Source organism: Cibotium barometz, chromosome 50 (genome assembly GCF_041138505.1).
Source record: "Cibotium barometz isolate CiBa-2024 chromosome 50, ASM4113850v1, whole genome shotgun sequence".
NCBI classification, from domain to species: domain Eukaryota; kingdom Viridiplantae; phylum Streptophyta; class Polypodiopsida; order Cyatheales; family Cibotiaceae; genus Cibotium; species Cibotium barometz.
The window spans coordinates 13,498,122-13,514,068 of record NC_141095.1 but is presented as its reverse complement, the minus strand read 5'-3'; the positions used below and the strand labels follow the sequence as shown (position 1 = coordinate 13,514,068).

At 45.9% G+C, this 15,947-nt stretch overlaps 1 protein-coding gene across 2 annotated transcripts in view; it reads left to right on the top strand.

Moving 5' to 3' along the window:
* LOC147609824 (uncharacterized) overlaps nt 1-15,730 on the top strand; it is a 47,486-nt gene extending 31,756 nt beyond the window's left edge. The window contains exons 4-5 of one of the 2 annotated variants that reach the window (XM_086786978.1): nt 13,055-14,028; nt 15,344-15,730. In XM_086786978.1, coding sequence (XP_086643104.1) covers nt 13,055-13,555 — 501 coding nt within the window. In that variant the 3' untranslated portion in view covers nt 13,556-14,028; nt 15,344-15,730. Of the gene's footprint in view, nt 1-13,054; nt 14,029-15,343 lie in introns of those variants that run through there. The other variant, XM_086786979.1, reaches the window with a different exon arrangement.
* The last annotated feature ends 217 nt before the right edge of the window (nt 15,731-15,947 follow it).

Sequence of the window (15,947 nt, the reverse complement as noted above, 5' to 3'; positions counted from 1 at the left end):
TAGGCATGTCCCCTAAAATCTAGGAGAGTAAGAGTTTGTATCCCTAGCCTCTCCTACATTCTTCCTTCTCTACTCTCTCCCTACTCTCTAAAGGTGATGCTACAGATTCTCACCACATAAAGGTTTAAAGAAGGCCCTGTTGTGTGTTATCACGATCAACCTTAGTGCATGTAACAGATGCATGGGAAAAATTCACTTGATCGATGGAGTGACAGTGTCGGTCGATTTAAGCTATATTGTGCATGAGAACCAACTTTGCAATTTGCAATAGGTCCTAAGAAACCAGAGTTTCATGTAGAGACCCAGAAGCTGCATGATGGGTTGAGTTTCGGGTTTGTGAGAAGGGCACTGGTGGTACCAGGATAACTGTAGTTCATCGTGAGACCTTTTGTTACTACCCAGCCCACCATGCCATTCACCACCTCCTCCTTGTAGCTGCATGGACATCATGAGCTGCAAGACTAGACTTGGACAATAAACTGGTTTTTACAGATGTCTCATGACCACCCTTCATGTATGTCGCATGCGGAAGAACTGCATGTATTAAGAACTGTGCAAATACGCAAAGTTGAACAGAGAGAAGAGAGAGATATGTTGCTGCGAAAACAGTGTTTTCTGCATATATGTATCAAGATGTACATAGATCCTAGCCAACATGGCCTCCAAAAGGAATCAACATGGCCTCCAAAAGGAATCTCCTATCCCTATGACCTGTCCCACAAATCATGGGATTAGATGACTACACAATGAACTCCTCTAGCCTATTTATAGGCTCATGGAACTGCCCCTACCTGTATCTGACTACTGTCGGCCAGGTCCTTGGACAGCTAAACACCCAAAAATCCCATAAATAGAGTTAGAAGTCATCTCCTGTCTATATTTATACACCAGGGCCTCTGTTGTGGGTGTGCCCGCCCTGTATAAGGTGTTTTTTATCATTTTTCCTCACTCCCCGTATTTTTCCCTATTTTTTCCCCATTTTTCAGTGGTGTGGAGGGATGCCAGATGTTGGCAGAAGACTCTGGTGGCTGGCCGACTGCCCATTCAGCAGTCGTGTGGCTGGCCGACTGCCCAAACAGCATTCGTGGAGTATTTTACTGCTGGCCGACTTGCTGTATGCAGTCGTGGACTTCTGTACTGCTGGCCGACTGCTGATGCAGTCGTGGAGTGCTTTTACAGCAGGCCGACTGCATGCATGGGGCATATAAATAGGCCCCATGCCCCCACCACTTTCTCATTCAGTCATTTGCTGGATCTTGTTTATAGAGAAGAGTTTACACACCTATCTCTTTGTGTTTCTTGTGCTGTCTATTTTCTGCATTCTACTTGCTCGTCTACCCAAGTTTGGTTATCATTTCCGCTGCATACTCTGACATGGTATCAGAGCCCTAGGCTCGTGATAGATCTTGGGAGTTTTTTCTGAGCAAGAGGGGGAGCGTTAGGTTGCTGATTGGTGGACTGTTTTGGACTGTACAGGAAGAGAAGGTGCAAGAGAAAGGCGGGCCAAAGGTGCTGGACAGCCACTTGCAGGATTTACAGATTTTTTTCCCCACCCACCCACCCTTGCAGTTTTCTCCCCGCGATGGCAGATTTACTAGAGATGGCTGAGAAGCACGTTTATATTTCGACTCTCCCCACGTTCCCAGTGGACCGTCAGTTGGACGGGTCCAATTACGGCATCTGGAAGGTCATGATGGAGTCATATGACCTTGCTGATTTCATCATCATCGGGGTTCCACGGCCGGAAGCAGAGGAAGGGGAGTTACTGTCGACGAGGAAGGACCGAGAGGCACAGGCACACATGTGGGATCGTGTCAACGCCAGGTTCCGGTCATTTATTTTCCTCAACTGCACACCACAAGTGATCAATCATGTAAAGCACATGATGCTGGCGCGAGGCATATGGGAGCACTTGGCTTCACTTTATAACAGGGTATCACCCATGAAACGGATCTCCTTGGAAGTGCAGATGCGGGTTATGAACCCTGCAAAGTCCTCGACGATGCGGGAACACATTAACAAGCTGTAGGCCCTTCAGCAGGAAGTCCTACAAGCTGGGAAAGAAATATCATCTGAAGACATGGCCATCACTTTGCTGTCCCACTTAGTATTCTGCTTTCCATTCCTCGTTGATTACGAGTGGCAGGCTTAGCACCATAACCTGGGAGGAGCTTGTGCCAATGGTCTTGGACCAGGAGGAACGTTTCACGAACCCTCCTCATAGCGGCGGTTCGGAGGCCTTAACTGGCCAACGGTCGAAAGGCCGGAATAACAACATGGGCAAAGGGAAGGCTTCCCTGGAGAAGTCTTCTGAGAAGAAGCCTGACTCAGAACGAGAGAAGCTGAAGGCCGAAAGATTCTGCAATGATTGTGGCGAGAAAGACCACTACTGGAGGAAGTGCTCTAAGCGGACAGGGAAGAGTGCTGATTCCTCAGCCTCAGCTGCAAAGACTTAGGCATTTGTGGACTCCGACGGTTCATCATCTTCGAGCGAGGAGGCAGTTGGCTTCATCGCGAAGGATACCCGGGAATGGATTCTTGACAGTGGTGCTTCCAGGCACATGACTTCATCCCGTGACTTCTTTCTGGATCTGAAACGGCAGTCAGGTTGCATCTTTATTGGCGACAACTCCACTATTCCGATACATAGTGAGGGCCGGATGGAGATTATTCCCGACGGCAAGGGGGCAAGCATGCTTCCTGTGTTCTTTATGTCCCTGCTCTGGGTTTTCATCTTCTGTCAGTGCATGAAGTATGCAAGACTGGCTTTCGGGTGGAATTTGGGGAGCATTCAGTTGCTCTACGGGACCGAGAGACTGGCCAGGTTGTTTGGGAAGGCGGTGTGGAGAATGGTATCTACAAGCTCTCTGCACTCTCCTCGTTGACAGGTTCTCAGGTCGGAGATTTGTGGCACTTTCGTTTTGGCCACTTAAATGTGGATGCATTGAGGCGAGCTTTCCGAGACCAGATGGTGGTTGGCTTGCCAAATGTTGGTAGTAGGCAAGGGCGTTGCAGTTCTTGCATACGTGGTAAGCAGCACAGGGAATCCTTTCCGAAGCAGGCTTCCAGGCGGGCTTCGAAACCATTGGAGTTGATTCACACTGACTTGTGTGGACCTCAGCAGACACCATCTTTGGGAGGATCTCTTTACTTTATGCTTCTTGTTGATGATTGTACCAGATTCACGTGGGTCTACTTTCTTTCCGAGAAGGACCAAGCTTTTGCTCGGTTCAAGGATTGGCACGTGATGGTGGAGAAAGAGTCCGGATTTCAGGTCAAGACTCTCAGGGCTGATAAAGGAGGTGAATTCTCCTCGACTGTATTTCTCAGATTTTGTGCAGATCATGGCATCAAAAGGGAACTGGCCAATACAGGATCGCCTTCGGAGAATGGAGTTGTTGACCGTAAGAACAGGACTGTGGTGGAGATGGCGAGGACCATGCTGGAGCATCGTGATCTTCCTCGTCCACTTTGGGGAGAGGCTGTGGCAATGGCTGTCCATACCCTCAACCGATCTCCGACGACTTCAGTATCCCATATGACTCCATTTGAGGCATACTTTGGCAGGAAACCTGATGTCTCGCACTTCCGTGTCTTTGGGAGTGACGTGTATGTACATATTCCGAAGAAGCAAAGGGGGAAGCTTGACTCCAAGTCCTGCAAGCTTGTATTTGTGGGGTATAACTCTCTTTCCAAGGGATACAGGTTGTATGATCGAGACAGGAACGAGATTGTTGTCAGCCGGGATGTGGTCTTTGACGAGCATGTTCCAGTATCCACTGTCGCGAGGAGCCGCCACTTCTTGGAGATCTAGAGGAGTCTGATGATGATTCCCAGACCATCATTCCAGTTGATCAACCTCAGTCAGTACAGGAGGTTGAGCCTGCAGCTGGAGTAGAGCCCCCGCGACCACAAGAGGCTCAACGATCTGTTCGAGTACCTAGGTGGTTGTTAGACACCCTTCGGGAGTCAGGTGTCACGGAGCTACCCTCCGAGTGGACCACAGAGGATGGCCCTCGAAGATCACATAGAGTCCGAGATAAAAGCAACACAGCGGAGCTTCTTCAGGTGAACTATGCTTTGATGTCTCGTATTATGCGGGACAGAGAGCCCACTTCCGTAAAGGAAGCCCTTTCACAGGATACTTGGAGGAAAGCCATGGAGGTGGAACTTGATGCCATCGAGAAGAACAACACTTGGGAGTTGGTACCGAGGCCGTTGAAGCGGTTAGTCATTGGTGTCAAATGGGTCTTTAAGACCAAATATGCGTCTGATGGGTCGGTGGACAAACACAAAGCCAGACTTGTGGCTAAAGGTTATGCTCAGCGGCCAGGCATCGACTACGAGGATACCTTTGCACCGACAGCACGGATGTCCACGATTCGGACCGTTCTTGCCCTTGCTTCTTCTTGGAGGGGGCCCGTGTATCAAATGGATGTAAAATCTGCGTTCCTTAATGGTGACCTGTAGGAGAAGGTGTATGTTGAGCAGCCTCTAGGCTTTATTGTTCCAGGATCTGAAGGGATGGTTTACAGGTTACGTAAGGCTTTGTATGGTCTTAAGCAGGCTCCCAGGGCATGGAATCAGAAGATTGATTCCTTCTTTATTCGAACTGGATTTCAGAGATCGGTTGCAGATCCAAACCTATATCTCTTTCGGGAACGCGGCATGGTCACGCTTATCATCCTTTATGTGGATGATCTCATTCTCACGATTGGAAATCTGGCAGACCCAGAGGGGGTTTTTTGTCTCTCAGCAGCGGTATGTTCATGAGTTGCTTGAGGCCTTTGGGATGGAGAACTGCAAGCCTATTACTTCGCCGATGGACCCGAACACAAAGTTAACCGTTTACTGATCCTTGTGAGCCAGTTGATGCCTCGCAGTACCGGAAGTTGGTTGGTTCATTGATCTGGTTGCTGAACACCAGATTGGACTTGAGCTTCTCCGTGGGGCTGTTGAGCTCTTTTATGCAGACGCCATTGAAGACTCATTGGGACGCAGGATTGTGGATCTTGCGGTATCTGCAGAGTACGAAGGATCTGGGACTCTTACACAAGAGGGGATGGAGTCAGGCTCCAAGGTTGGAGTGACTCAAATTGGGGAGGAGATCCAGACACGAGGAGATCTACTTCAGGATACAGTTTTACCCTCAGCTCAAGAGCAGTTTCTTGGAGCAGCAAGAGGCAGCCAACTATTGCCCTTTCTTCAATAGAGGCAGAGTACCGGGCTGCTTGTGGTGCTGCTTGTGAGGTTGTATGGCTGCGGAGGCTGCTAGGCGAGATTGGGTTTCCACAGAAGGAGCCCACAGTTATCCAGTGCGATAACCAGAGTTGTATAGCTATTGCTTGGAACCCGGTCTTCCATGCCCGGACCAAGCACATAGAGATACAGTATCACTTTGTACGTGAGAAGATCTTGGCTGGTGACATCTTGCTACTTTATTGTTCGATAGAGGACAATGCGGCGGACCTCTTCACGAAGTCTTTACCTCAGGCTACGCTCAGGCGGCACTCCAGCTCCCTTGGGTTGATTTCGCAGCCAGGAGCTGAGAGGGGGTGTTAGAAGTCATCTCCTGTCTATATTTATACACCAGGGCCTCTGTTGTGGGTGTGCCCGCCCTGTATAAGGTGTTTTATCATTTTTCCTCACTCCCCGTATTTTTCCCTATTTTTTTCCCATTTTAGTGGTGTGGAGGGATGCCAGATGGTGGCAGAAGACTCTGGTGGCTGGCCGACTGCCCATTCAGCAGTCGTGTGGCTGGCCGACTGAAACAGCATTCGTGGAGTATTTTACTGCTGGCCGACTGCTGATGCAGTCGTGGAGTGCTTTTATAGCAGGCCGACTGCATGCAGGGGGCATATAAATAGGCCCCATGCCCCCACCACTTTCTCATTCAGTCATTTGCGGGATCTTTTTATAGAGAAGAGTTTACACACCTATCTCTCTGTGTTTCTTGTGTTGTCTATTTTCTGCATTCTACTTGCTCTTGCCTACCCAAGTTTGGCTATCATTTCCGCTGCATATTTTGACAATAGAATGGTTAATGCCTAAAAATGCTCCTAAATCCTAACTAAAATAGAGGGTTAAGTTTGTCCACATATGTGCATGTGACATCCCCTCCTACGAAGCTTCATGATGGTAATCCGACTGATCTTGGATGAGCCTATTTATAGATTTAGGGAACTGCCCCTACCTGTACCCGACCGTTGTTGGCCAGGTCCTTGGACAACAAAACACCGAAAAATCCCATAAATAGAATGGTTAATGCGTAAAAAGGCTCCTAAATCCTAGCAAAAATATTCTGGAGAGTTCACTTGTCTCTACCATCCTCAATGCATTGCGTGATTCATATCAGGGCTTTGCTACTACACTTCGTTTGCTCATGAAAGGCAATGCGTATGCCTTTTCTTTTGATGAGATCGTGTCTTTGCTCCTGCAAGAGGAGCGATCCTGGACGAACAGATCGGAAATGAGAATTGGTAACCAAGCTTTTGCCACTCAAGGCAGGAAAGGCATCCAGTGCCGATGCACCCGTCAAGCATGTTTGTGAGGGTTGCATTTTAGGCAAGATGCATTGGACACCATTTCCCAAGGATGGTTTAGTGAGGACTCCCGAAAATTGCAGCTTATACATAGTGATGTATGTGGTCCCATGAGGGTATCATCCATTGGAGGTTCTCTCTAGTACGTTACGTTCAATGATGACCCTTCTGGATTCAACTGGGTCTATGCTCTGAAGCAGGAGTCAAAGGTATTTACGTGCTTTAAGTGTTAGAATTAGTGCATCTCAGTGTATTGTGTATTTATGGGCTCTACTTTGGGTATTTTGTTCATTTTCTCCTATTTTAGGAGCTCTATGAGCAGTCGGCCAGCTCCCACACTGCACTACAAAAGGAGGCCTCCCATTGTACACTACATTGTTCAACATCTCTTACTGGCTATTGCCATTGTAAAGCCTATTGCTATCATAAAAGGTGATCTTGTCCACAAGCTCTCTCTACTCTCTCTCTCTCTCTCTCTTGTTCAGTTTATGCTTCCGCATGTGCATTCTCCAACATGGTATCACTCGCTTAGGTTCAGGCGGTTCCATCCTTCTGCAAATTGCTCGTCGTCTTCTACTTTACTGTGCGTTTTGTTTCCATAGCTTCTCCGGTTGTAGATTAGTCCCCTACAATGGCTGCGTTTTGGTACCTTGCTGTGTTTTCTGGTCCAGCCACCATCTGCTTGCTGTCGGCCAGCCCTCAAGGCTGCGTTTTGCTCTACAGAGGCAGTTTGTGAAGTGTTTTGGCTGCGTTTCTGCGTCATCATCTGTTTGTGGTGAGTTTCTTGCATGTGGTGTTGCCAGACAAGTGGCTCTACATCTTCTTCCTCCACGAGTCCCTACCCTTCTGGTCATGGTTCTAGGATTGTTTTGTTGCTGTCTAGCCTCTTTCTCTTAGATTTGAGAGGGGGTTGATTGGTTCTGGAGTCTCGCTTCGTTGGAAAGCACTTGAGAGGAGTCTTGGAGAGTTGAGATTTGTGTTTTTTGTTGTTGTGGATATATCTCCCCCTTGTACGAACAAGGATGACGAGTTGAAAGGACCCAATTATGCCCATTGGAAACTGCAAATGCGGATCTGGTTCATCCACAAGGGTTTGTGGGATATTGTTCAGGGCAATGAGAAGAAGCCCGAGCATCCTTAGAACTCTAGGCGGTGGACTCAGGATCAAGAGAATGAATTCCTTGCGGAATTACAAGACTGGGAGAATTGAGATTCGAAGGTGTATTCAATGCTTGTGCGGACCATCATAGAGGAGGTATCACCGGCCATGCAAACTCTCACCAGTGCTCATCAGGTATGGTCTATAAATTGAAAGATCTCTTTGCTCGAGATTCCTCGATAAGGGCAGTTACCTTGTAAGGGCAACTCTACGGTTTGTTATTCCCTGCAGGCAGTTCTACGCAGTCGTTCCTCATGAAGGCCAAGGTTATCCATGACCAGTTATTACTGGCAATGGTGCTGCTTTGTCCTCTGCTCAAATGGCTGCACTTATCCTCACCAAGCCTCTCCCGGACTATGATGTGATTTCTTGATCTTTGAGGTGCCAGGTCACATCCACTCAGTTGGATTTTGATGATCTTAGCTCCCTACTCTTGGAGGAAGAGTCCGTCCTTGTTTCTTAGGGTAAGATAAAGGTGTCTCTTAATAGTTCTGATCAGGCACTTACTTTAGTTCAAAAGAAAGGTCGGAGTCGTTGCTTCTCTTGTGGGAAGAGAGGGCATCTGCCCAAGGATTGTTTTTGCAAGAAGAAGGACAAGACCAAGGGCAAGTCTTCATAGGGCAAAGACACGACACATGAGAGTGATACAGATTCTTCTAGTACTACTTCTAGGGCTCCCAGGGCGCTTTCGGGTCAGGAGGACCCAGATGCTGTACTTCTCTAGTATACATGTAGTTCCTCCCATGTGCTTCCAGCCAGAGGAGGCTTGTGGGCAGGAGAGGGGGGCTGATTGCAGCTCCACTTATTGGTGCATGGGAACCGTGATTCTAAATTCCAAGCATTAGACATTTGGCAGGACATGGTTATCTTTTGTGTAGTAGAGATTATGAACTGGATCTGTTCCGAGTTCATTGTACAAGGCTTTTGGGACGTGATGTGTTTTAACTTTTCCGTCCATTGCTGGGGATTATGGGCGTGGTGTGTCCAGCAGCTCATCATCTATCCTTGGAGTTCACTGCACATTTGTGTGGGAATTCGTAGCCAAGCAAAGTTCCTTGCTGTTCGTGGTGTTTCGAGGAAACAGGTTGGCGGGTGCTCTCTCTGAGGTGATTCCAGTATTCGCGGTGCCAGAGGGTCCATGGTTGCATCTTCATCAACTTATCTTCTTCAGATTGTTGCACACTATGAGCTGCAGAGGGGGTGTTAGAATTAAACTATTAGCGCATCCCAATGTATTGTGTATTTATAGGCTCTACCCATTTTTGGGTATTTTGTTCATTTTCTCCTATTTTAGGAGTTGTGGAGCTGTCGGCCAGCTCTACGAGTAGTCGGCCAGCTTCCACACCTACTATAAAAGGAGGCCTCCCATTGTGCACTTCATCCATTCCCTTGCACATTGTTCAACATCTCTTGTTGCCTATTGCCATTGTAAAGCCTATTGCTATTTTAAAAGGTGATCTTGTCCACAAGCTCTCTCTACTCTCTCTCTTGTTCAGTTTATGCTTTTGCTTGTGGATTCTCCAACATTAAGCACTTTCAACTCATGGCTGAAAAATGTATTTGGATGTAAGATTCAAACTCTACGTACAAATAGATGAGAGGAGTACATGTCCAAAGAGTTTAATGCATACTTGTTGGAAAGAGGCATTCAACATCAAGTGGGTTTATAAGTTGAAGCGAAAAGCAGATGGTAGCATTGATTGACCGGCTACGAGACAAGGCTTGTTGCCAAAGGTTATGCTCATCATTGATTATGATGCACCCACGTCTCGTATGATCACCATTTGGTCCATCATTGCATTGGCAACACATCAAGATGGCATGTACATCAGTCAGACATTAAAACTGCTTTCTTGAATGGTGACTTGCACGAGGAGGTATATGTATCTCAGCCTCGTGGTTTTGTACAAAAGGGGTAGGAAAGCAAAGTATGCAGGTTGAAGAAAGCCTTATATGGCCTTAAGCAGGCTCCGAGGGCTTGGTGTGAAAAGTTTCATGCATGCTTGGTTGCACATGGTTTCTGCAACAATCCTAGTGAAAGTATCCTCTATGTCAAGAGGACTCAGGATAGTCTGTTGGTCATCGTCTTGTAAATTGATGACGTGCTGCTCACAAGCCTTGATGAGGAACAGATTTCAGCTTTCTAAGCTGAATTACATTCATCATTTGAGATGTGAGATGTGAGATGTGGGTCAGTTGTATTTACTTGGGATTCAGTTTTTACAGCATGATGATGGCATAGTCATGATGCATACTATAGCATGATGATGGCATAGTCATGATGCAATCAAAGTACATACAGAGACTACTTATAGGTTTGAACTTTGATCTTGAAAATTGCAAGCTTGTGTGCAATCAAAATACATACAGAGACTACTTATAGGTTTGAACTTTGATCTTGAAAATTGTAAGCTTGTGTGTACACTAGTTGGAGACAGGTGCCAAGCATAGCATTTAGGATTCTTGATCAGAGACTATATCAGCAGGTTGTTGGTTGCTTGATTTATATTGATGCGCCATCTCCCTGTACATGTGCACATCATCACTCTAGGGGGGTTTGTAGATTTCTCTGTCATGGCAGTGATGGGTGAAATCCCGTAGGACAAGCCGGGACACTTTTTATCCTCCATAAGAGGGGGTTTTCCCCCCCGTGCAATCTAGGTGTGAACCCACCCTTATTTCATTATAGGGATCATCTTATATTGTACTTTTGGCACTTATCATGTAATCTGCAACATTGCTTTGTGTGCCTTTTCTTGTACTCTCATGACTGTTGTGATGCTGACTGGCTGCCATGTGCTGAACATCTGTTGCTACATGCTGGCTGAAGCCCTAAATGCTCCTAATATGCTGATTAACTGCCTTAATTAGGGACTATGATGAGGATTAGTTATGGCACTGCCTTGTGCACGTGATAGGAAGAAGGGGGTGGGGGGGCACTCTCTTGCTTGCCGGGCTGAAGAGATGGGGGGATGACCTCTTGCTGCCTCCTCTGCTCCTACTAGGGGATCTTAGGGTGGGTCCGGGTGAGGGTCCAAGGGTGCGGGTCATTCAAACTCCACCTGGGAGTAGCCGTGCCCAAGAAAATGAATATTAGAGATTTTTTTGGGCTCACTAATGAGGACTGCCCGTAGCAAATCCTGAATCTGATGGTGTGCTGGGTGGCTCCCAACTATCATGCAAACGAGTGAAGAGGCCACAAGCGAGGAGATTGTAGATGAGGTGCGCTTCAGAAAATAGGCAAGGGGTGGCAGCCTCAGTCGGGGATGACGGAGTGGCTGCCATGGAGTCCTCCTAGAAGGGTCAAGACGAAAGAAGCCGACTCTTGCCTGGAAGAACAATGGTCCAAGTGTGATAACCTGTTGGGGGAGGAGGGGGGAGAAAAGGGGATCGTGGAGGAGCGAAAATGATACCACGGGGGGGCAGGAGGGTGAAGAAGGGCAAGGGCAGGTATGGGGGAGGTGTGCAAGAGACGGAGGGACGAAGACAGGTGGGGGGGAGAGGCAAATGTGGGGGAGGGTAGGCGGAAGAGGAAGCAGAGGAGATGGGGGCTCAATGGTGGGAAAACAGGGGAAGGAGGGGAAGGCGGATGGGCAGGAGGGGGCAAAGGGGAAGGTAGGCAGCAGGAGGGGTGAAGAGGGAGATGAAGTGTGGGAGGGGAGGGGCGGGGGGGCGGGGAGCTGCAGCTCGTAACTGTTCCATGGACACCTTGCTTGCCTTTGCAACCCCAAGTTCTATACAAAGAGTAAACAGAGTGGCACTTGGGCAGGAGTCATAACATTTCTGGCATTCACCATTTGATAGTCGTGCGAAAAATTACTCTCAAGTCTGTTTCTGTGATTGTCTACATAAATTTGCAGGGTACACGTGGGGGTGTGGTCCATTGTGGTGTCACATGTGTGGAAGCTCTGTGCCTTCTTTCAGCCCTAAACACCTTTCATAGGAACACATAGATTCAAAACACAAAGAATAGATGGAGAGAAGAGAGAGAGATCGCTGTATTTTCAGTATATTCATATAGTACAAAAAAGTACATAATTCTGGCAGCAACAGGCATCCCCAAAAGGTAGTCTTGACTCCCAAGAGTCCTAATCTATGATCAAATCCCCAAAAGGAATGAGATGATCCAAAAGGTTCTTGGCTGAGCCTTTAAATAGGCCTTGGGACACCCCCATATACCGGCCAACTGCTGTCGGCCAGCATCTATGGACATAAAATCCATAAGTGCTGCCTACCAGCCCAGAGTGGTTCTCACACCTGGCTGATTGAGGCCTGATCCAAAGGGATCCTTTTTGGCGTCTTCCAGTGCCCTGCTCAAGCCCTAATTCTTCTGTTTATCTGCTGCCTTTCAGAGATTAGCCCTGGGATGAGCATGTCCGTGTGCATGCACATGACATCCCTTTTTGGTAAACTTGATGATGGGATTCCAACTTCTGACCCTGGATGATTGTCATCATCCCTTTGTCTCCAGGTGGACTCCCAAACTTGTCATCCTTCTCTTCGTGGCAACCTTTTCACTGAAAACCGTGCTATGTCTCCTATTTCACTCCAAATCAGATGAAGATCTATGCATCTGTTCCACTTTGTCCCCTTGCCTTCTTGACCTGTCCTTGAACACAAACATGAATCCTTGAACTGGTCTTGGGCATCCTTGTCTCCACCCCTCGGATGAACTCCATCCCTTGGAGTGCTCTGTAAAAGTCTATCGGGAAGCTCCAAATGGCTGCCAACTCTCATGAAACGCTCCCCTTGGGTTTGCCGAACACCAACAAGCTTCGGGGGGTCTTGACACATGTGGTGTTACTCTCCTTGGACTGGGCACCTTCATCTGGGACACCATCAATATTTAGCATTGCTGAACCTGAAGCTCTAATACGAATCTCCCATGCGCAGAAGCTGTGTTTCTTCTTTCAACCCTAAACACCTTTCAGAGGAACACAGATGCAAAATGCAAAGAAGAGATGGAGAGAAGAGAGAGAGAGAGCTGTATTTTCAGTATGTACAAAAAGGGTACATAATTCTGGCGCCAAGAGTCCTAATCTATGATCAGATCCCCAAAAGGAATGAGATGATCCAAAAGGTTCTTGGCTGAGCCTTTATATAGGCCCATATGCAGTCGGCCAGCATGTATGGACGGGATGAGCATGTCCATGTGCATGCACATGACATGTGGGACTCATCATAGCTATGCTGTTGCCAAGTTCTCTCTTTTTCCACATGTTGAGATATTCTTTTTTATGATTGTAGCTGCATATTTTTATGGTTGTATGTATTCTTATATTTTGATATGTATTCTGATATTTTATGGTTGTATGTATTCTGATATTTTTTTTCCACGTTTGACTTGTTGCAGGCCTTACCTAATACGTCAGCTCTGCAAGAAGACACTGTTGAGGATCTGCCACTGATTCGAAACAAAGCTGTTTGGAAGTCTTTTTGTTTCGGTTCAAGTATATCTAGTGAAATTCGTCTTGATTTGCCTGTAGATGCAAGCATATCGTCCACAGATGAAGACGCCTCTCCTAAAGAGAATATTTGTGAAGTTGTGCATTCTCCTGTTCTTAAAGTTCTGCTGAGATTGGACGAGGTCTCAAGAGCAACTCTGTTCAGATATCATGTGTCATGGCTCAAAGAGCAAAGCAATCTTGTGTATGACAGAGCAGTGTGGCTTTTTGCGTTGGCAGCTGTTGTGGATTCTCCACTTGACGACCAAACTAGTGCCGCCTTCCGTGACCTGTTGCGAAAATGTGCAGAGCTGAGATTGGAAAAGAAATCGGATGATGAAGAGCTTCACATGCTTAATATCCTTACGACAATAGCGGGTGAATACTTTGGTCAGGCAGAGCATTCTTAGTGTGATCAATATATGAAGCCTTTGTGCACGCATGTTAAAGTGGCATCCTGGTAAAGTGTCATACGGCTTATATAATGCAAGTGCTGGTAGTGTATACGCGTCCCAAAGATCTTAAAAAAGCTTGTTCATACCAAATCTATGCATGACTTTACTCACTGGGGCCTGATCTCTACAATTTACCAATTTAAAACCTATTCTAGCCGTAAGCTTTGCTAGATCCTACCGACAGGATTCAAAGCTCGAATTCCAGTCTTGCTTGTTTACCGGCGTTTTTCTTGAGCTATATTTAGTTTGATGTTGGTTAACCAACTGCTTTCTACATTCTCCTTATGCTGGTTAGCCTCTCATATAGCTGTATACTTGAAAAAGCCTCTCATATAGCTGTACCCAGCTTGGTGAACAAACAAAGCGAAGGAACAGCTTGCTGGCCCTATCCCTTACAGGTTTGCATCATCCACAAAAAAAGAGAGGAGGTAAGCAACTTTGTCTAGTTATCAGATTTGAGTATGAAGTTGTTTGTAATCTTTCAGACATCTCTTACTCGTGTCTACCAAGAATCCAATCGATAAGAAAGAATGATATATCCTAATAGATATGGGTAGTTAAGGTGGTTCAACTTTATTCTAATACTACTCTACAATCATATTTGGCAACCATCCTACACCAATGCACGGCTTCACCTATCCTTAATATATTCTATTTCACCAAAATGCTTTGAATTGAGAAACCACGTTTTTTCAAAGAAAACATCTTTGGAAGATGTGAATTCGGATTCAAACTAGTTTCACCAATACATGGATATAACAACTGGGTAGTGCTTATAAAGCTTGTAAGTGAAGTGTTACCCTTTGGTGAAGCTTTGTTGTACTCATTATTGATTTGATTACACACACACACACACACACAAACCCGCGCATGCGCGTGCACATTCTCATTCAAGTATTGCTCATCACTAAGTTTGTATGTACAAGCATATCTTATTTTTTGATGCTTTTTATCTCGACACATGCAAGACTCTAAATTTCAATCTCTCTTTCTCTCCCTCTCTCTCTCTCTCTCACTCACACACACACACACACACACACACACACACACTTTTCTCCTTTTCATCCATCTTCTCATCTCTCATAGGAGTTCTCAAGTTTTAAACTTCTTATAAAAAGCAGTAATAGTCTTGAACTCATTTTTTATAGTTGTGGCACCTCATTTTTTTTTTGGGGAGCATGGATTTTCTTTTATTTCATCAAAGTAACTTATATTTTGTTACCTTTAATTACACATATACATTCACATGGTTATTAGGTTTTTCTTTGTGTGTGTGTGTGTGTGTGTGTTTAATTGCTTACCTAGGCTTGTTGAAACATGTGTTATTGGAGACTCGTCAAAGAGTTGCAAACGTAACTTCTTGTGTGGTGCTCTAGTTTGGTTGCTCGGTATGTGACTCCATTATCACACTGGAGAGATACATAGCTATAGATGTGGAGGAAGAGTTCGGTTTGCTTTGATGAATATAAGAAAAGGAGTCCTAGACTTTGGATCTCACTCACAAGAGGCGGTAGAGAGGAAGAGCTCATACAAGGGAAAGCCTACTACCATTCATATTGAGGCATGCATACAGATATAGATGCCATGTAAGGATGATAGGTCTCTTGTGTGTTTGTCTACTCTCGTGTGTGTGTGTGTGAAGAAGTTTGCTTGTCTACTCGTGTGTGTGTGTGTGTGAAGAAGTTTACTTGCAACAAGGAGCTCAAGCTCACCCTCTCTCCCACATTCTTCTCATGATATCAGAGCGTTGGTACGTAACGAGTTCAAGAGGCAAGAAAAGGAAGCGGTAGACGAGTAAGGTAACTTTATCTCTTTTTCTTTTATTCAAAAGTAAATATGTGTAGCTAGCTATTAGTCAAGGACACCGGGAGTAGGCACACCAAGAGGGGACATCGTCGTATCTTTGGGAGTCCTCTTTCGTGAGGCAAAAGTGTAATGAATACTGTGTTTAAGGTTTAAAGGACCTTGCTATTATTATTTTGGTTGTCTAGAGTACCTCATTTTTGGCTCTGCAATGTTTTTTCATAGATACTCGTCGCAAAAGTTTTGACAGCGATTTTAGTTTCGTGTATGTTTTGCACACACTACTATGCACAATGATTGATTTGAGGTACTTGCAGATTTGCATATGCATGGCAGATGTATGTTAATGTGTTTGGTTCACATAAAGTGTGTGCAGAACATGTTTACAATACTATTGGTAATTATTTATGTATATGTTAGATAGATTATTGAAGATTGCTAGATTATTATGAGTGCAAAAGTTACTTTAACTTTGTTTGATCTAAAGAATACCGTATTTGGTGCATGTGAAAGTTATTGCAAGTAACAATGTTTGATAGTATCT